General features: G+C 38.6%; 1 protein-coding gene across 1 annotated transcript in view; it reads left to right on the forward strand.

Annotated features, from left to right (window-relative positions):
* The window catches only part of FIG4 (FIG4 phosphoinositide 5-phosphatase), a 137,807-nt gene that overhangs the window by 83,663 nt on the left and 33,497 nt on the right, over nucleotides 1-20,647 (forward strand). The window contains exons 22-23 of the mRNA XM_034670771.1: nucleotides 437-519; nucleotides 3,978-4,064. Coding sequence (XP_034526662.1) covers nucleotides 437-519; nucleotides 3,978-4,064 — 170 coding nt within the window. The remainder of the gene's footprint in view (nucleotides 1-436; nucleotides 520-3,977; nucleotides 4,065-20,647) is intronic.

Consider the following 20,647-nt stretch of genomic DNA (forward strand, 5'->3'; position numbering starts at 1 on the left):
TCAAAATCCAGCCCATTGCCTGTGTTTATAAATAAAGTTTTATTGGAACCCAGCCATGCCTATTTGTTTACATATTGTGTATGGCTGCTTTTGCACTATAACAGCAGAGTTGAGTAGTTGCAGCAGAGATGGTATGACCCAAAGAACCTAAAATATTTACTATCTGGCCGTTTGCAGAAAAAGTTTTCTACTTCCTGAATTATACAAAAGGAACTAGTAATTATTTAATAGCTTTTTACCCTAAAACAAAGTTTTTTTTAGTGGAAACAAAATCACATTTTTAAAAAGCCATTAATTGAAAAGTTTAATGAATAGATTGAAGAAATAATATAATTTCTTTTGTGGAAAATTTCACAGGCTCATTTTCTTCATCTTTGGAAATAATATGCTAGATGTCTAAAAATTCTTCCCGGTTCCTTTTTGTTTTCAACCCCAGAATGTCGTCCAGCCCATGAAAGAGGTATATGGAATTAACCTCTCAGATGGTCTCTCAGAAGAAGATCTCTCCATTTATTCAAGGTAAACTACTTCTATGTAGAAATTAAGGAAAAATGCGAATGTATTATTACAATAATTTATATCTAGTATAACTTTTGAAAATGAAAATAGTCAACAATACAGAAGGAAATGAATTCCACTTGGAATACAGTAATGGTGTTTAGGAGGTCAGATTCTGAAACATTGGTTTCTATTTGGAGTTAAAGGGCCTACTGCCTGAGACTCTCAGACCCCTCAATGATAAAAATTTATGATGTGTCCATGTATTCTCACCATCTGTATATAAGCTACAAGCTGAAGTACACATACATTTCTGTATTCTTGCATTAACAAAGTCCCAAGATCAGGTACCTCTTACAAAATATACCTGGGATATTGACGACTGAGGACATTGCATTTGCTTTAGATCTGGGGTGCTGGTGGGAGTGGTATTTGAGGAGAAAGAAAGAAGTGGTGATATAAGGGCATCAAGTCAGAATGTTCTAGACATTTATTAGACAGACTAAGCTGAAAGAGCATCCACCAAAAGGTGTTCCCTGAAATCATATACATAATTGTGTGTGTGCGTGTGTGTGTATGTGTTTCTGAGGAGAAACACAGAATTATAGTTGTCAGATTTTCAAAAGAATCCCTCACCTAGAAGTCCTCAAGAACCTAAGATAACCTCTATAAACACTTCCTCAGCGTAATACATGCATTGAGAAGACCTAATTATCGCATGTGGATACCGTCCCACTCATTCATATGTTTGGCTTACATCAGCTCTATAATATAAACGAGCACTTGTCTTCCATTCTTTTTTAAGGGGAGTATTTCATTTGCTGAATCCATCAAACTGGATAGTGACAGCTTTTTACGTCAAATTAGTAAGGTCTGCTATAATACGTAAAATATAAAAATGCACAGCATCTCCTAACTGCAAAAGCCCTGGAATGACTCTGTATTACTGTCATAACAGAAGCCAGTTTAGTCACCCAGAATTCAGGCCTGGACGCACAGGTGCACAGTCACTTATCCATCACAGCTGTCCCAAAGGGTGGCTAACCTCTTCAGCATTTGAAGTGAGCCTTTATAAGCAAGGTGGTTTGGAGGAGGGAATTATCTGGGGTTAGTGACTGAATAATAAGACTTCACTTATTGTAGAGAACAAGAAGGTCAAGGACTGAAATTTTGGCTCATATTAATTAAGCAAAAAGAAAGTGTCTTTTGCTTCAGGCATGACTTTTGCTTCGAGCCTTTTTAGCTCAGACTGCCTCTGAGGGGCCCCCTTTTAGTCCTCCCTTCTCAGGGAGTCAGATACAACCCTGTTCAGCCATAGTATCCCTGGGAACCAGTCTAAGAAGGGGCAAGGGCAGGCCCAGAGGGAAGGAAGTACTGCTGGGGAGGAAGGAATCCATGTCCTGGAATAAGATTCTATGTTTGATATCCTGAAGAACAGCACCTCCTCCTTTGATGTGTGTAACACTTTGCAGTGTTTTATTTCTTCTTCAGACAACTGTGTAGTAGGCTGAAAAGATATTACTATCCCTCTTTATAGGCCAAGAGCACAGAAAGAGCCATTCAGTGACTGATTCAGGAGGCCTTTCCTATGCTTCGTGGGTGCCTGTGATTTTAGACTATGCAATCCTTTTTATTGTCTTGATAGTATCAGCTGCCCATGCTTATGATGCAGACCTGGGGGGAAGGGGAGAAACAGAGGCCTGGTCCCCTCTCTATAAGTAGCTCTTCACTGTGGGCGGACTGCTTCCCCTGGCGGCAGGGGCATCTCCCTCTCCATCTGTTGTGGGCATTGCTATGGCAGAGGAGGCCTCCCTCCGTCAGTATTGGGGCATGGCTGTGCCAGGTGGTGGCCAAGGATGTTCAGGAATTGACTGGTACCCTTCTTGCCCCAGCCGAGCTCTGGGGCTCTTAGTGCCTCGTCTAATCCAGAGGGCAGAGCTTCAAGGGCAGGGTGAGAGTCCATGTAGTTCTGGTCTAAATTGGCCTAAAAAGTTTTGCCCTCTCCCACTGCAGTTCTGCACCCAATTGGCTAGTGTTCACCAAAGATTGCGTGTGTAAAGACAGTGCCCTCGCCTGGCTTGCCTTTCACAGCTCCCACCCGGGCAACCACAGAACAGCATGGGGAGAGAAAGGATGTCCTGGAATTGGCACCCATAGCCTGTCTTCTGACTTCCTGTTCTCCTGCCTGTTTTTCCTTCATTTGGCCTCAACCACCTTCAAACTCCTAAAGATCTCTGGTTTTGTAGTTTTGTTCTAATCGCTTAGCCCTATTCTGCATACCTTCCTTTGCCCTTAGCTTCTCTGGTATCTTCAGTGTTGGAAGTTGTTTACTTACCTCCTCAAAGCCTCAGCCCTGTGCCAAATCATCTTTAAGAAAAAAAATTCTGACAGTGTTTGTGCACATGATTTGGGACGTTTAAAGTTCTGTACAAATAACAGGTGTTATGTGACATTCTTCCCCAAAAATGGATCAAAAATGTTTATACCTGCTGAAGATAAAAATTGGATAAAAGTAAGTTATTTGAAAGTTTTCCAGTAGCACCCTAATGACTTGGTAGTTAGTTTTTGCCACACTTTTCTTGACCTTTAAAAAAGGCTAATAAAAAATAAATTATAAAAGTATCAATAATTATCAAAAGAAAATATTTTAAATAGTAGAAAACTGAAATGGAAATCAGCCCTTTAATCGTGCCCCATAACCTCCCAGGGGCACATTAGAACAAAATTACAAGCCATGTCCCTGAGGGGAAGATGGATGCCTGGAGCACAGACCACACTAGGACAAGTATGCACTTGAGAAATAGCAGGTGATCCTTGGCTCATCAGCCCACTGGCCCATTGCAAGGTATCCTCCTATCCTATGGAGCTGGCAGGGGGCGTGTGACTCTTAGCTTCAGGCCTGGATGAGTGTTGTTCCGGGCTTCTCTAAGGAGGGGTGGTGTGGCCATGGGGCTCAGCAGGTGGTCTCCGTCCCCCTTCCTTCACGGTCAAAAGTACAAGAGTGGCTGGAGTACACTTGGGGATTCTTGTGGTGCTAAGGAGACAGAGTTCACGTGCCGGGTTTTCAGCAGTATCCCCGCTTTGGGAGATGGATCCCTGGCCTGATCTTGTTCTTTGTTCGTCATTTGTCTCAGTGCAAATGCCTCCCCTCGTGTTCCCCTAGTGTCCTGCTGCAGTTCCCCTTAGATAAGTGAGACTCTGAAAGTTCATCCTCCTGGCTTCAAGAACACTGGTTCAAGTTCTGTGTCACACTGAAGTAAACTGAGACACAGAATTCCTCCTTCATTTGTAACAAACCCATCATAAGATCAGGCCTCCATTTGTAAGGACAGTCTTGGGTTGCATAGGGCACTCTCGTGTGCTTTTCTGAAATAAGAAGACTGCTGTCATTTGAAAGCTCATACCATTTTGTGTAATCTACTGAATTTATTGCAAGTAGTTCCTTCTCTAGCTTAGTTTTTATCCATTGTCATTTGTAGATTCGTTCAGCTGGGTCAGCGTCAACATAAACAAGACAAGAGCAGCCAGCAGCTCTGTTCTAGGTGCCCAGACGGAGTTATAAAACTGTAAGTACTAGATTAGACCTTTAAAAAAATCTTTGTGTTCATGCCATTCATAGTACTTTTTTTTTGTAGACTTTTTAAGAAAATTGTTCAGTCTTATCACCATCTTAGTATAAGCACTAAGTTTCTCCTCCTGGTGTCTTATCCAAGAATAACTGGGTAGCTGTGGGGATGGGAAAGAGATCAACAGATTTGACCTGAAATGTACCCTTTGGAGGTGGGATTGGAGTTGGTGGAGGCTTCCCTCCATAAACTCAGCTCTCCACTGGGTAGAGGTGGGATTAGCGAAGTAGCTCTGACCCTGGAGACAGGCTCCTCAGGTTCAGTACAAGACCCTTGAAGGCAGTGGTGGGTTTGTCTCGTCTAGCTGTATATTCCCACTGGTTCTAATGATTTGCTGTAGGTTAAACAGGTGTTTAGTAAATTTTTAAACAGAATCAGTTTCATGTCCTAGATCACAGCCTCAGTACTTCTTTTTTTTTTTTTTTACCTTGATTAAGTAACTTAAGTTTGTATGGCTGTTTTCTCATCTGCAAAATGGGATGGTAATAGCACCTACTTCATAGGAGGGTGGTAGGCTTAAATGCAATAAGGCGTTCAAAGTGCTAAGAACAGTGTCTGGAAAAAGTTCTCAGTAAGTTGTGATCGTCACCATCATCATCATTATCATCTTCATCATTATCCTCTGCTTGTTGGAACCAAACAAAGCAAAGGTTGTGACCAGGAGAGGTTCCTGATGCCATATGCTCAGTTGAGTTTCTTCTAGAAAACCGGTCACTGTAGATGTTAAATGAGGTAGTATACGTGAGGTGTCTAGATCAGTGCCTGGCATATAGTTGACATTTAGAAAATTCCCTTTTCTTAGAGCAACTTTGTCAGTTTGTTTAATACATTTTTGATCAATATTGATTTCCTGACCTCTCTGTGTACTACATGTGCATGTTCCTGACTGATAGTTAAAGAGACTGTTACAATAATGCAGGCAAAGACTGGAGCCTTGGACAGTAGTGGCTAATGGCTAGGAGGAGTTAGGAAATGGAATAAATTTGGGGAATATTTAGGAGGTGAAGTGGGACTTGGATACTGACTCATCATGGAGGGAGAGAAAGAAGTCCTTATCAATGAGAATGACCCTTAGATTTTTTGGTTTGTGTAACAGGTTTGATTGATTGATTGATTGATGCATTTATTCATTTAGCAGCTGGGTATTGAGTACACCTGTGTTAGGACCATTCCAAGCTTTTGTTTCCTGAGGCCAGGAGTGCTGCAGGAGGGTACGGTTTGCATTTTCAGTAGCATCCAGGTGGCCATGTTTAGGAGGCAGTTGGGTCAACTGGTCAGGAACTTCTGGGGATACAGATGGGGATGGTCATTTCATTCTGGGGATGTACATGCCTATGGGTGATAATTAAAGCCACTGGCTAGGGATGAGACCACCTAGGAAAAGAGAAGAGTGAGAAAGCTTCTTCAACTGAGTCTTGAGAGGATCTGAGTCTAGCAGCTGAGACAGAAACTTCCAAAGGAGGCAGAGAGGCTAATCTGAGAAGGGAAGGGAATGGGACAGTGTTTAATCACAGCCTCCAAAAGGGCTGCTTATCCCTCTCTTCTCTCCCCATCACTGTTTTTTTTCTTTTTTTTAAATATATAAACTCCTATTAATTTAGAGACCATTTTTTTCTTTCTTAAGTCTAATTAACAAATGGAAGTTTGGGCTTCCAAGTGAACTGAAATAGATTGGCCGGAAAAGGAAAATATTTAAATATGTTAGTAAAAAAATAGACTCTGTTAACTGAATTGTATTATACAAATTGATTATTCCATTAAAATATTATGGCACAACTTGGGAGAAAAAGATGAAATGAATATAGCATACAATTAAAAGTATTTTGTGTTTTCTTCAATATTGCATCTACTTTCATCCACAATTGGCCTTGCAGGAATTACTTTTAAATTCTCTTCTTAAAATATTTAGTATTTACTTTTCTGAGTCGTAGCCCATATGAAAACCTTATGGATCTAGAATTTTTTTAACTTTTGCATTTAATTAGTAAAGACTCTAACATGAGTGTATTTTTGCACAGCGTCTTCAACAGGATAACAGAAAGCCTGATAGGTTCGGCATTGTGTTGTCATGGCAACTGCCCAAGGGTGATGTTGTGGTTGTTTTGGGGGGGGGGAGTGTGTCTTTGTGTGTGCACATGGGTGCCTGCTTTAAACTGAAATTCTCTAACTAGAATCTTAAAATGTCAACTGTTCATTTTTAGATTTTGAAAGTTATCCCAAAACCAAGAGCAATTAGATTTATATGCGATTATTGACATTCTCATCTTGTTATGTTTTAGGTTCTAAGAGATTTTAAAACAGTGATAAGTTTAAGCTTATGTACATATGTGTGTACTCATCTCTAGATAATTTGCAGTCTTACCAATTTTTCTTGAAATCCTGAGGCAAACCAATATTCCTTTTCTAAATGTGAGGTAAATACAACACCAAATATAAAAATTATGGGTGGTAAACAACTGGCAAGGAGCCAGTGTAGCAGGGGCCCCGATATATATGGAGGTGCAGAAACCTGGATAGGTGGCTGGACACTTTTCACCCAAGGTGGTGACTAGGGAGAAATGACGTCAACCAACATTCACGGACACTCACTTAATACCCTAACCTGAATTAACTCAGTTCTCATAGTAACCCTATGATCTTCCTATCATCCTCATTGAACAGATGGGGAAACTGAAGCACAGAGAAACTGTGTAACTTGCTCAAAATCAAACAGCTAGCAAGTGGGAGAACCAGGATTCAAACCCAGATAGGCTGGCTCCCCGTCACTAAGCTATACATGCCTAGTGTTACCAGCTGCTTTTGTAACCACGTGGTAGAAATACTGAGTAATTAGTGTGAATAGCCCTCACATTGATCCTCTGACCTCATCTGGGTTTGTAGACATCTCTGCATGCAGACATAATGTTTCTGCTCTGTTAATATTAAATTTTGTTTTTGCATTTAAATATAATATTTAAGATAATATACCTTTATTCTTTTCCCAGTACCCAGCATATTGTCCCCAATGTAGACATGCTTCTTGAGCAAGGATAGTTTGCTTGACGTAAAGCACGGTATATAGAGGTCATTTAGCCACAGTCAGAACAGTGCTGCTGCTATTTACGATTGCTGCCATCCTACTAGGTTATAAGTTCCTAGAAGGCATCCCAGAATAATATGTTAAATTGAGCGCTCAGTAAATATTTGTTGAAATGTTCCCTCATCCCCCCCATCCCTCCCATTACTCTCAGAGTCTATATGGGGCCACCTAAGCATCCCTATCTAGAAGCCCACCTCACCAGCATCTCCCTGGTTTTCAGCCACCCTCCCAGTGGCTCCTTTCTCCCCCCAACCTTGAACATTCTTTAGTTTTCCCCTCTATTCTGTTTCCTGCTCATAAGCCCTCTGCCCTCCCCTACTTCTTTGTTTCCTTCTGATAGAAAGAAAAAAGCAAGCACCAAATGTTTAGCTTTTTTCCCCCTCTGTCCTGTTTCCACTTGCACCTGTGACCAAATGCAGAGTGAGAAGGCCCCAAGTGGAAGGACTGACTGTGCCAGGGCAGGCGGGGTGATGTGTGGCCCGGCAGTGATTCACTGTATTCATGCAAGACCAACCTGTTCTCATTTTACACTCCTACCAGTTCTCTGGGAGTTTTTAAGCAACAAATGCCAATCAGTGTAGGTTAAAAAGAACATGAACACATATATTATTAGTGCCTTCTATTCTGTGGCTCACCTCTTCCAGGAATAGGTCTCACTCGTTTAAAAACTACCTCTAAGAAATGGTTCAAAATGTAAAACATAGAGTTTGGATAAGTACTATCTAGCTTAGGGTTCTTCCAACACAGGATGAGCTGAAATTTAATATAAAGTAAATAAGTGTGTTTACTCTTTTAGGACGATCAGGTTGCATTTATTCCCTAAGTCCATCTTGTAGTAAGAAGCATTTACTGACCATACGGTGAATGCCCCTGGGTAAGGGTTTCTGTTAGGGGACACTCTTCACATCACAGGGTGCTTTACACAGTTAGAATTAGCACACCTTTTCACACTGATGAAATGAGCACAGCACAGTGGCCGTGATGAACTCAACTTTGTTTTCTTTTCATGAGTCGTTGTCAGTAATGTATTCCCGATATGCGAGTCACTCTCTGGGGTCCCCTGCACTGATCTCCTCTAGTGCTCGACAGACAATGCTCTGGGCTCTGGGCTGCGCCGTGCAGTATTTCTACCTTAATGGGTAACACTTGTTGTCTTCTCTAACACCCTGAGTACAGTCTTTAACGGTTTAGAGCCCTTGGGAGGCAGCGATCAGTGATTAATTGGCTAATTTTCTCCACGGCGGGAGACAAAAGGTGACAAGGAGGCTAGTCTGTGACCTCTTCCTCACCCCAGAAGTTACCACGTAGTCTCTGTTCCTCTTTCCTTCTGCCCTTTACTTTTCTCCCTTCGTTATCCTCTTTGGCTTTTCCTTTTTATCTTCTATTCCTAAACGATCCCCTTCTGTCCATTCCCTCCTCTTATATATTTCCTTACTTTTACCTTCCTCTCTGGCCATCTTCTCTCCCTCGCCATCCTCTTTCCATCCCTCCAGGGTAGTTTTAACTGTTTTTTTTTTCTTTTTAATACACTAACCTCTCCAAAACATAAGTTTCCTTCATGTGTTTAAAGCAGTGCTTTTCAAACTGTAATTCTTGACTCATAAGTGAGCCATGAAATTAATCAAGTGGGCCTCCACACAGTGAAATAAAATAAAACCGAACAGAATCCAAAAGAGAATTCCAGAGCATGGCACAAAGTATAGCTGTCTCATTGAGTAGAATTTTCTTTCTCTGCATAAATACAGCCGTATATTCGTTTGCTATGTAAAGTGCATTTCTTATTGTAGGTAATAGTCACAGGTTGGATTTACATGAATGCACCTTCTCTGGAACCCCATGAATTAAAAAACTTAGCTCAGTTCCTGTTATGTAGGCATTTAATAAATGTTTGTAGATTGAATGAAAGTGTGTGGTGTGTGTGTGAGAGAGAGAAAGTGAGTGATTTCTCTCGGGAATAAGTAGAAACAGAGAAGGGAGATCAGGAAGAAAGGGAGTTAGGAAGGGATGAGAGAGTGTTCTGTGGTATGTCCATAGTGGGTAAAGTAAATGCAGGCCTTGAAAAATACAGTCTTGTTATATAAAATAATCCAGCGCTAGGATGGGCGTGTAAGGGGGAGAGGTAGCCGAAGCTACAGCTGAAAGTCAGAATGAAAAAGCCATTAGATACATAGATAAAGTGAATGTCTCTTTGTTTGAATATTATCTATGATAGTGCCTGCCTACTATGTTAAGACAAACTTAATGGAACAAGGTGAATTTGGTGAAACTTTCAGGGAGGGCTATCCTGAAAGATTTCTAGCATATAAGGAATAATAAATGTAAATTCAATTGCAGGTACTTATGTTACTAATTTAAGGTATCAAAATGACTTTATTGTGTATTTTTAAATGATGTATATTGCCTGTTTTATTTTGGTGACTCCCATTTGTGGGAGCTTTCACAGGTTCCCATGAGGTCTTAAGTACCCCCTTAATCTGGGTTTTGCTGTTGTTGTTGTTGTTGTTTTCAGAAACATAGCTCTTCTATAAAGTAAGGTAAACTTCTGTAAGGTAAGCTCTTACCTTACTCATAAAGCAGTAAAGGCATTGCATGGAGCACTGGGTGTTAGATGCAAACAATGAGTCATGAAACACTACATCAGAAGCTAATGATGTACTGTATGGTGACTAACATGACATAATAAAAAAATAAAGGCATTAAATGGTAGATATTTAATGCATGCTCTCTCTGTGCCAGATTAGGTGTTTGCAGTGCATAGTTGAATGGGATACAGTCCCTAGCTCCGAGGGTTTGCACTGACCCATGGGGTCAGTATTCTAGGTGGTAGGGAGGTGCTATGAAGATGTTAGCAGAGGAGGCTTTGGGGGCGCAGAGAAGAACCTAAATCAGGCAGAGACTTCTGGGTAGGCTTTATCCTCAGGCTAAATTCTAAAGGAAAGATGGAGTTATTTGGTTGAAGAAGACAAAGAGGGCTCTGGGCAGAGGCTCCAGACCATGCACCACTTTTGGAGATCCATCCATAATTCTATGTCTAATGCAGGGGGATTGTCAATGAGAGACACAGGCAGGTAGGAACAAGATCAAGCATGCTAAGTGGGAGAGTGTGACCCTTATCCTACAAGCCTGTTCTAATCAGGGGAGTGATAGACTTATATTTGCATTTTAGAAAGGTCACTCTGGAAACAGCCTGGAGAATGGGTTGGAGGCGGAGAGGTAAACAACTTATCTGTCGGAAACATCAGGAAAAGAAAAGGATTGGAGTCTGCTCTTGGCAGTTTAAGTAAAGAAGGGGGATTATTTTGCAAAGGTAGAATCTATAGGGCTTAGTAAGACTCAGTGTAGTGGACTCGGTGTTCAGAATGTGCGAGAGGCCAGGTGTTTTCTGGTTTGGTTCACTAGATCTGGCAGTGGGTCACTGGGATTGGGTGGGTAGGTCACCAGGATACATGACAGACTTAAGCTTGGGGGCTAAGGTGTTTCATTTATGATAGTAATAGCACATACAAGATGATTTGTCTGGGGCTCAAGAGGTTTTAGATTACAGAGTTTAGATAAATTTAAGTGTTTGTTTTTGTTTTTGTTTTTCTCTTGATTTAAAAAACAAATTAAATTTCTTTCTCTAAAGTCGTCCAAGTTAAATAGATTATAATACATGCTTTTAAATTTTCCTGGAGACCCATGTTCAGATTAAAGGACAAAAAACTCCTTCAATTGCTGATAGAGATGAAGAATTTATTATAGCTTTAAATGTATTTTTAGCCCATAAAACACTGCTTTGTTTTGTATATGAGCAAGCAGGTTAATCCTGGGGGAGCAGATTTGGATATCTGATACGGCCACGTGAGGGGTATTACTCATTGGTTTTCTTTGCTCTGTATACAGAAATCACATTTTGTAACTGTTTAACCTTTTGTTATTTTGTTGGTTTACCAAATTATCATCAGTTTTCTGTATGGAAGGTGAGTGGGTTGATTTTGGGCAGATGGGATGATGATTGAGCCTTGTGCCATGTCACCATGGCTTCCTGACAGCCATTCCTTTTGCACAATGAGAACGCATGCCCCGTATGATATATTCGTGGCCCCTGCCTCCTTGGATCATATATGAGAAGTATTTTTAAGTTAAGATAAATTTTTGGTTGAAAGACAAAAAAGCTTTCTATTTCGTATTTAAACATAGCTGTACTATCCAAGGTGTTACTCAGAATTCCTTGGTGCTTTTACACATGATATAAAAAATGAAGTACAAATCCCATTAAGTCCTGATCGTGTTTAATATTCACCAACAGGCGTCAGTAGTGTTTTAGTGTTATAGAAATAATTTTCCTTATTTATCATTTTATGTTATCACTCATTTTCCTCATGGTCTTATGAAGAAGTTTGAGGAATAATACCATGGAAATCAGTTGCATTATGTTTTCATAATTAGAAGTCTGCTTGTATTTTGTAAACATCCTTCTGCCATTCCCTCCCAATTTTATGAGAACAGAAAGTCCTTGGTAAGTAGAACCCAATATGTGGTATTTTTTAAAAAGATTTATTTATTTAAGAGGGAGAGAGAGAGAGAACGGAGTGGGGGGGGTAGGGGGCAGAGGAAGAGAGGGTCCTATGCAAACTCTGTGCTGACCAAGGAGCTCAATACAGGGCTCAATTTCACGACCCTGAGATCACGACCTGAGCTAAAACCAAGAGTTGGATGCTTAACTGACTGCACCACCCAGGCCTCCCTAATATGTGATATTTTTAATCTAAAACCAATCTAGGGATGACTGGCTGGCTCAATTGGTGAAGCATTCGACTCTTAGTGTTGGGGTTGTGAGTTCGAGGCCCACGTTGGGTATAGAAAGTGCTTAAAAATAAAATCTTAAAAGAAAAAAAACAACTTAAAAGTAAATAAATAAATAAAAAGACTATGAGTTACTTGAGGGCAGGGCTTATCTACTTTTGTATCCCCAGGCCCTAGGAGGATACCTGGCACACAGTAAGTAGTAAATAAATTATGAATGAGTACTAGTCAATATTTAATAGTGTTACCTCTTTTCGGAATATCATGCAGTAATTGACTGTGAGGGAGAAGTACCAGGGTTAACCAACTGAAGCAAATGGCAAGACAAATGACAACTATTTGTAAGTTTTGGACTATACACTTGACCCTTGAACAACATGGGGGTTTTGGGGACCCACACCCCCTGCCCTGCACAGTCTGGAATCTGTGTTTAACTGAGGACTCTCCCAAAGCTTAACTACTAATAGTCTACTGTTGACTGGAGCCTTACTGAGAACATAAAGCCGAGTAACATGTATTTTGTATGTTTTATATATAATATATTATATTCTTACAATAAAGTAAGCTGGAGAAAAGAAATTGTTAAGAAAATCATAGGAAAAGAAAATATATTTACAGTACTATACTATATTTATAAAAACAAAAAAACAAACCACGTCTAAGTGGACCTGCACTGTTCAAACCCATGTTGTTCAAGGATCACCTGTAGTTTATTTTCAGTTTTAGAGGTAGCAACTCAAATTTCTTGTCAGCTATCTCATCGGTTTCTCAATTGACAAATATTGTTGTCCTTATTAGTTAACTTATACATTCTGTTAGTAGGACAAGCTAAAATAGGGCCGTGATTTTCTTTTTCTAATTTTATTTCAGTTCAGCTGTATTGAGATATAATCGACAGATAACATTGAATCAGTTTAGCGTATACAATGTGAGGATTTGATTATGTATCTATTATAAAATGATTACCACAATAAGGTTAGTCATCACATCCATCACCCCTCATATTTACCATTGTGTGTGTGTGGTAAGAATTTTTAAAAATCTACTCTTAGCAACTTTCAGATTTACAATATAGTATGTAACTGAAAGTTTGTAGCTTTTGACCACCTTCACCCATTTCCCTATCCCCCCTTCTGCCTCTGGCAACCACCAATCTGTTCTCTGTTTCTATGAGTTCACATTTTTTAGATTCCACATATAAGTGACATCATACAATATTTGTCTTCCTCTGTCTGACTTATTTCACTTAGCATAATGCCGTCAGCGTTCATTCATGTTGTCACAAATGACAGAATTTCTTTTTTTTTAATGGTTAGATAATATTCCATTACACACACACACACACATTTCGTAAATAGATCTCACATTTTCTTTATTCATCCATGGATAGCCATTTAGGTTGTTTCCACGTCTTGGCTATTGTAAGTAATGCTGCAATGAACATAGGGGTGCAGATAAGTCTTCAAGATAGTTATTTCCTTTCCTTTGGATATATACCCAAGTGAAATTGCTGGATCATATGGTATTTCTATTTTAAATTTTTGAGGAACCCCCATACTGTTCTCCACAATGGCTGTACCAATTAACATTCCCACCAACAGTGTAAAATGGTTCCCTTTTCTCCACATCCTCACCAACACTTGTTATTTATTGTGTTTTTTTTTTTTGTAAAAGCTATTCTAATAGATATGAGGTGATATCTCATTGTGGTTTTGATTTGCATTTTCCTGATGATTAGTGATGTTGAGCATCCTTTCATGTTCCTGTCGGCCATTGTGTATGTCTTCTCTGGAAATATGTCTGTTCAGATCCATTGCCCATTTTTAAATTGTGTTGTTTGGGGTATTTTTTGTTGTTGTTTTTTTACTTTTGTGTTATATGAGTTCTTATATATTTTGGATGTTAATCCCTTACCAGATGTGTGATTTGCAAATACTTTCTCCCATTCTGTAAGTTACCTTTTCATTTTGTTGATCATTTCTTTTGCTGTATAGAAGCTTTATAGTTTGATGTAGCTCCACATGTTTATTTTTACTTTTGTTGTTTATGCTTTTGGTATTATAGCCATAAAATCATTGCCAAGACCAGTGTCAAGGAAATTTGTTCCTGTGTTGTCTTCTAGGAATTTAATGGTTTCAGGTCTTACATTGAAGTCTTTAATCCATTTTGATTTAATTTTTGTGTGCAGTGTAAGATAGGGGGTCCAGTTTCATTCTTTTGCATGTGAATATCCAGTTTTTCCAGCACCATTTATTGAAAAGATTGTCTTCTTGACAGAGTATTCTTGGTTTCATTGTCAAATATTTGTTGATTGTATATGCATGAGTTTATTTCTGGGCTGTCAATACGATTCTATTGGTCTGTCTGTCTGTTCTTATGCCAATGCCATACTGTTTTGATTACTGTAGCTTTGTAAAAAAGTTTGAAATCAGGAAGTGTGATGCCTTCAGCTTTGCCTTTCTTTCTCAGGATTGCTTTGGCTATTCAAATCTTTTGCGGTTCCATGTAAATTTTAGGATTGTTCTATTTCTGTAAGAAAATACTATTGGAATCTTGATAGGGATTATATTGAATCTAGAGATTACTTTGGGTAGTATGGACTTTTTAATAGCCTTAATTCTTATAGTCCATGAACATGGGATATCTTTCCACTTATTTGTCATCAATTTCTTTTATCAGTGTTTTACACTTTTCATTGTATAGATCCTTTACCTCCTTAGTTAGATTTATTCCTCTGCATTTTATTGTTTTAATGCTGTTGTAAATAACATTGTTTTCTTCATTTCTTTTTCAGATCATTTGTCATCAGTGTATAGAAATGCAGCTGATTTTTATATGTTGATTCACAAATTTACTGAATTAATTCATTAGTTCAACAGTTTTTTGGTAGAGTCTTTTTAGGATTTTCTATATATAAGATAATGTCATGTACAAATAGAAATAGTTTTACTTCTTCCTTTCCTATTTGAATGTCTTTCATTTCTTTTTCTTGCCTGGCTGCTCTGGCTAGGACTTCCAGTACTGTGTCAAATAGGAGCGATGAAAGTGGGCACCTTTGTCTTGTTTCTGATTTTAGAGGGAAAGCTTTCAACCTTTTATCATTGAGTTTGATGTTAATTGTGGATTTGTCATAAATGACTGTTATTATGTTCTATACACAGTTTATTGAGAGTTTATTATGAATGGATGTTGAGTTTTGTCAAATGCTTTTTTGCATCTATTATTCTATTGTGGTGTATCACATTGATTGATTGAATAGCATATATTGAATCATCCATGCATCTTGGGGATGAATCCCACCTTATCATGGTGTATGATCCTTTTAATGTCCTAATGAATATTTTTGCTAGTGTTTTGAGAATTTTTGCATCTATATTCATTGGGGATATTGGCCTATAGTTTCCTTTCTCATAGTGTCCTTATCTGTCTTTATTATCAGGATAATGCTGGTGCCATAGAATGAGTTTGGGAATGTTGCCTGTTCTTCAAGTTTTGGAAAAGGTTGTAAAGGATTGGCTTTAATTCCTCTTTAAATCTTTAGTAGAATTCATCTCTGAAACCATCTGGTCCTGAGCGTTTCTTTTTGGACAGGTTTTTTTGTTACTGATTCAATCTCCTTACTCATTAGTAGTTTGTTAAGATTTTCTATTTCTTCATGAGTCAGTCTTGGTTGGTTGTAGGTTTCTAAGAACTTATCCAGTTCTTCTAGGTTCATCCAGTTTGTGGCATATAGTAGCTCATAATAGTCTCTTAAGATTCTTTGTATATCTGTGATACCTGTTGTAATGTCTCCTCTTTCATTTATAATTTTATTGATTTGAACACTCTCTTTTTTTCTTGGTGAGTCTAGCTAATGGTTTATCTATTTTGTTTATCTTTTCAAAGAATCAGCCCTTGGTTTTGTCAATCTTTTCTGTTATTTTCTTATTCTCTGTTTCATTATTTCTGCTTCAATCTTTATTACTTCCTTTTTTCTGCTAACTTTGGGCTTGATTTGTTCTTCTTTTTATAACTCCTTGAGGTATTAAGTTAGTTTAGTTGAGATCTTTCTTTTTTTCTTCACAAATATGTTTATCTCTATAAACTTCCCTCTTAGAACTGCTTTGCTGCAAAACCAGAAGGTTTGGTATGTTGTGTTTCCATTCTCATTTGTCTCAAGTTATTATTTTTATTTCCCTTTTGATCTCTTGTTTGATCCATTGGTTGTTCAGCAGTGTGTTGTTGAATTTACATGTATTTGTGAATTTTCCAATTTTCCTCCTGTTATTGATATTCCTAGTTTTATTACATTGTAGTAAAAAAAGATACTCGGTGATAATGTCTGTCTTCTAGACTTTGAGACTTATTTTATAGCTTAACTCGTGATCTATCCTAAACGTGTTTTGTTGTATGCTTGAGAAGAATATTTATTCTATTACTGTTGGATGGAATGTTCTATATATGTCTGTTAGGTTCATTTGGTCTGTAGTGTTTTTCAAATCTGCTATTTCCTTATTGATTCTCTATCTGGATAATCTATCTATTGTTGACACTAAGGTGTTAAAGTTCCCAGCTATTACTGTGTTGCTGTTTATCTCTCCTTTTAGTTCTATGAGCATTTGCTTTATATAGTTAGGTGCTTCAATGTTGGGTGCATAAATATTTACAATTCTTATGTCTTTGTGGTGGATTAACCCCCTTTACAATTATGTGATTACTTTCTTTGTCTCTTTTGACCATTTTTAACCTAAAGCTACTGCTGCTTTCTTGGTTATCAATTGCTTGAAATATCTTTTTCTATCCCTTCACTCTCAGTCTATGTGTGTCCTTAAAACTAAAGTGAGTTTCTTGTAGGCAGCATATTGTTGGATCTTGTGTTTTATCCATTTAGCCACTCTGGGTGTTTTGATGGGAGAATTTAATCCAGTTATGTATAAAGTAATTAATGATAGGTCAAGACTTACTGTTGCGATTCTGTTCATTTCTTTCTGTTTTGTAGCTTCTTTGTTCCTTGGTTCCTCTCTTGCTGTCTTCCTTTGTGATTTGATGACTTCTTGTAGTGGTATGCTTTGACTCCTTTTGTTGTCTATTTTAAAATGATAACAGCAACTTCAATAGCATACAGAAACTTTATACTTTCACATCTCTTCCCCTTTGCATTTGAGGTTACCGATGTTACAGTTTACATCTTTTTTATATTATATATCCAATAACAAATTATTGTAGTTATGTTTTTAGACACACTTTTTAACCTTTAAAATAGAGTTGCAAATGAATTACACGCTACTGTTACAGTATTAGAGAATCCGACTTTGATTATATATTTACTATTACCAGTGAGTATTAACACATTCGTATGTTTTTGTGCTGTTAATTAGTATCCTTTTATTTCCACTGCCCACCGAGCCCCATGGCCAGAGAGCTTGGCTCTGCAGGTAAGCACAGCCACTGCCTAGGATCTCTGCTGGGGCACAGCTGCAAAGAGAAATGTGGTCTGCTGAAATTGAGCACTGGTTACTGTAAACCCTGCCTACCATCTCTGCTTCTGATTCTCAGTGGTCAAGCCCTGCAGAGTTACTGTGACCCCAGTGAGGCAAGATCCAAATGGACCTCCTGGGAAGGACCCTGCAATGCTGGGGAAGCTGGACGTCCACTTTGGGCTCTTTTCCCTCCCACTATAGAAACCACAGGCCCTGGGGGCACCTCTTGATATGGCGCTGTGCTGGCCTGGGAAGGGGCAATGCGGTCAGAGTGTAGCCACTCCTCTTAACCTTTCTAAGGTCATCCTTCTCAGTCTTTGTTTTCCAGGGGGTGCTTCAGCCGCATCCCTGGGTTCTGAGATTTTCACATTGCTGTCTTGTCTATGGATATTTGCCAGCTGGTCCTGCGAAGGGGACTGAAGTCTGGAATGAGCTATGTCACCATCTTGAGCCATACTTTTCTGATTTTTAGCTCCCTGCTGCTACCAAATTGCTGAAGCTCTTCAAAAGAATTCCTTCCCCATGTGTAACTAGCTCTTAGAATCCCATGATCAGCATGTCTAGCATAGAACCATGACTTCCTGATTTCCATTTGCCTGTTGTTTTCAAATGCATGAAGCTCTAAAAATTTTGCTTTTTTTAATATTTACCTTACTTTTAGAATCTTATGATTAAAAAAAATTATGGCAGTTTGATCTCAGCTGAAAGAATGAAAATCTTTCCATTTTTAAAAATCTTTCCTCTCAAACCCACTTTCCATTAGCTTGTAAAAAACTCTCTAAGATGGTTTATATCCATTAGTAAAGGGTCATGGTTTCTTTTCTGTATGTGTGATGTCACCAAAACACTAATTAAGTCCCAGAATATCTGGATAAAATGTATCCTTCCTTCTCCAGAAGTAAAAAGGAATTGAGACTATCTTGACTTTCTTCACCACTTTGTTTCACTATGTATAATTGCATTAGAAATTTGTTACTTAGTGTTAAAGTCAACCAGCACTGTACATCAAAGTAATATTTCTTTGAAAATAAAACTTTTAGGCTCATTTCAAAAGATGAATAGCTAAATGATAGTTCCTTTATGATTTGGTTAGAAAACAGGAAAGTAAATTGACTACAGTTACTATGTTAGATACATTTATTTTTAATAATAGAATAGAGCTAGGAAAAACATTCTGATAATCTCAGAAGAATCAGTAAATGTTTAGTAGAAAAAGAGCAAAATGCAATTTTAGGTATCTTTTTGGGAACTCTAAATAAAATTGCTAGCATACCTCAGATGTATTATGCATTTGGTTCCAGACCACTTCAGTGAAGCAAAAATTGCAATGAAGCAATGCAAATGGATTTTTTGTTTCCTAGTGCATATAAAATTATGTTTATACTACAGTGTAGTCTATTAAGTATGCAATAGCATCATGCCTACAAAAACAATCTACAGACCTTAACTTAAAAATACTTTATTGCTAAAAAATTCTTATCTTTTAGCAAGTCATAATCTTTTCGCCGGTGGAGGGTCTTGTCTTGATGCTGATGGCTGCTGACTGATCAGGGTATGGTTGCTGAAGGCTAGGGTGGCTCTGGTCATTTCTTAAAATTAAGACAACAATGAAGTTTTGCCACATCAATGGACTCTTCCTCTCATGAATGATTTCTCTGTAGCACAAGATGCTGTTTGATAGCATTTTACCCACAGCAGAACTTCTTTCAAAATTTAAGCCAGTCCTGTCAAATCCTGATGCTGCTTTATCAACTAAGTTTATGTCATATTCTGAATCCTTTGTTGGCATTTCAATAGTCTTGACAGCATCTTCACCAGGAATAGATTCCATCTCAGGAAGCCACTTTCTTTGCTCATCCGTCAGAAGCAGCTCCTCATGAGATTAACCTTTACTCATGAGACTGCAGCAGTTCAGTCCCATCTTCAGGTACCGCCTCTAGTTCTAGATCTCTTGCTGTTTCTACCACATCTACAGTTACTTCCCCCACTGAGCCCCTCAGACTCATCCTTGAGGGTTGGAATCAGCTTCTTCCTAACTTTTGTTAATGTTGATATTGTGTTGTATAGCTCCATTGCAACTGGCCTTTAAGAAACTTGTCAAGGGGCACCTGGGTGGCTCAGTCAATTAAGCGTCTGACTTGGGCTCAGGTCATGATCCCAGGTTCCTGGAATGGAGCCCCATGTGGGCTCCATGCTCAGCGGGGAGTCTGCTTCTCCCTGTCCTTCTGCCTCCTCCCCCATTTGTGCGCTCACACTCACAGTCTCTCTCTCTCTCAAATAAATAAAATCTTTAAAAAAAAAAAAAAAGAAACTTGTCAAGTTATAGTGTAGTATTGAAGAAAAATATTCACAATTATCTGGAACGATTATTAAAATACTCCTTCGTTTTCTAACTACACATCTCTGTGAGGTCAGAGTTAGTTTCTTTTCTTTTCTTTTCTTTTCTTTTTTTTTTCTTTTGTTTCTTTCAGTTAGCCAGCATATAGTACATCATTAATTTTTGATGTAGAGTTCGGTAATTCATTAGTTGCATATGACACCCAGTGCTCATCACAACATATGCCGTCCTTAATAACCATCACCCGGTTACCCCTTGCCCCCACCCCTCCCTTCTGTAACCCTCCGTTTGGTTCCCGGATTCCAGAGTTTCTTGTGGTTTGTCTCCCTCTCTGATTTCTTCCCATTCAGATTTCCCTCTCTTCCCCTGTGGTCTTCTGTGCTATTCCTTATCTTCCACATATAAGTGAAACTGTGTGATAATTGTCTTTCTCTGCTTGACTTATTTCACTTAGCAGAATCCCCTCTAGTTCCATCCCTGTTGATGCAAATGGTGGGTATTCATCTCTTCTGATGGCTGAGTAATATTCTGTTGTATATATGAACCACATCTTCTTTATCCATCTGTTGAAGGGCATCTCGGCTCCTTCCAGTGGTTTGGCTGTTGTGGACAATGCTGCTATGAACATTGAGGTGTAGGTGCCCCTTCTTTTCACTACGTCTGGATCTTGATACAGAGGTTCTTCATATACTTCAACCAAAACAACATATCATGACAGATTCAGCCAGACACAGATTTAAGAATTTGATTGTCTTGTATTAAGACATTAAAGAGATCATTAACTTCCTTTGTCACTAATTTTCTTTTGTTTTGGAAAACGTAGTTATTTTTCATTAAAACATATTATGTTAACATTTATCGG

Source organism: Ailuropoda melanoleuca, chromosome 10, assembly GCF_002007445.2.
Source record: "Ailuropoda melanoleuca isolate Jingjing chromosome 10, ASM200744v2, whole genome shotgun sequence".
Lineage (NCBI taxonomy): Eukaryota > Metazoa > Chordata > Mammalia > Carnivora > Ursidae > Ailuropoda > Ailuropoda melanoleuca.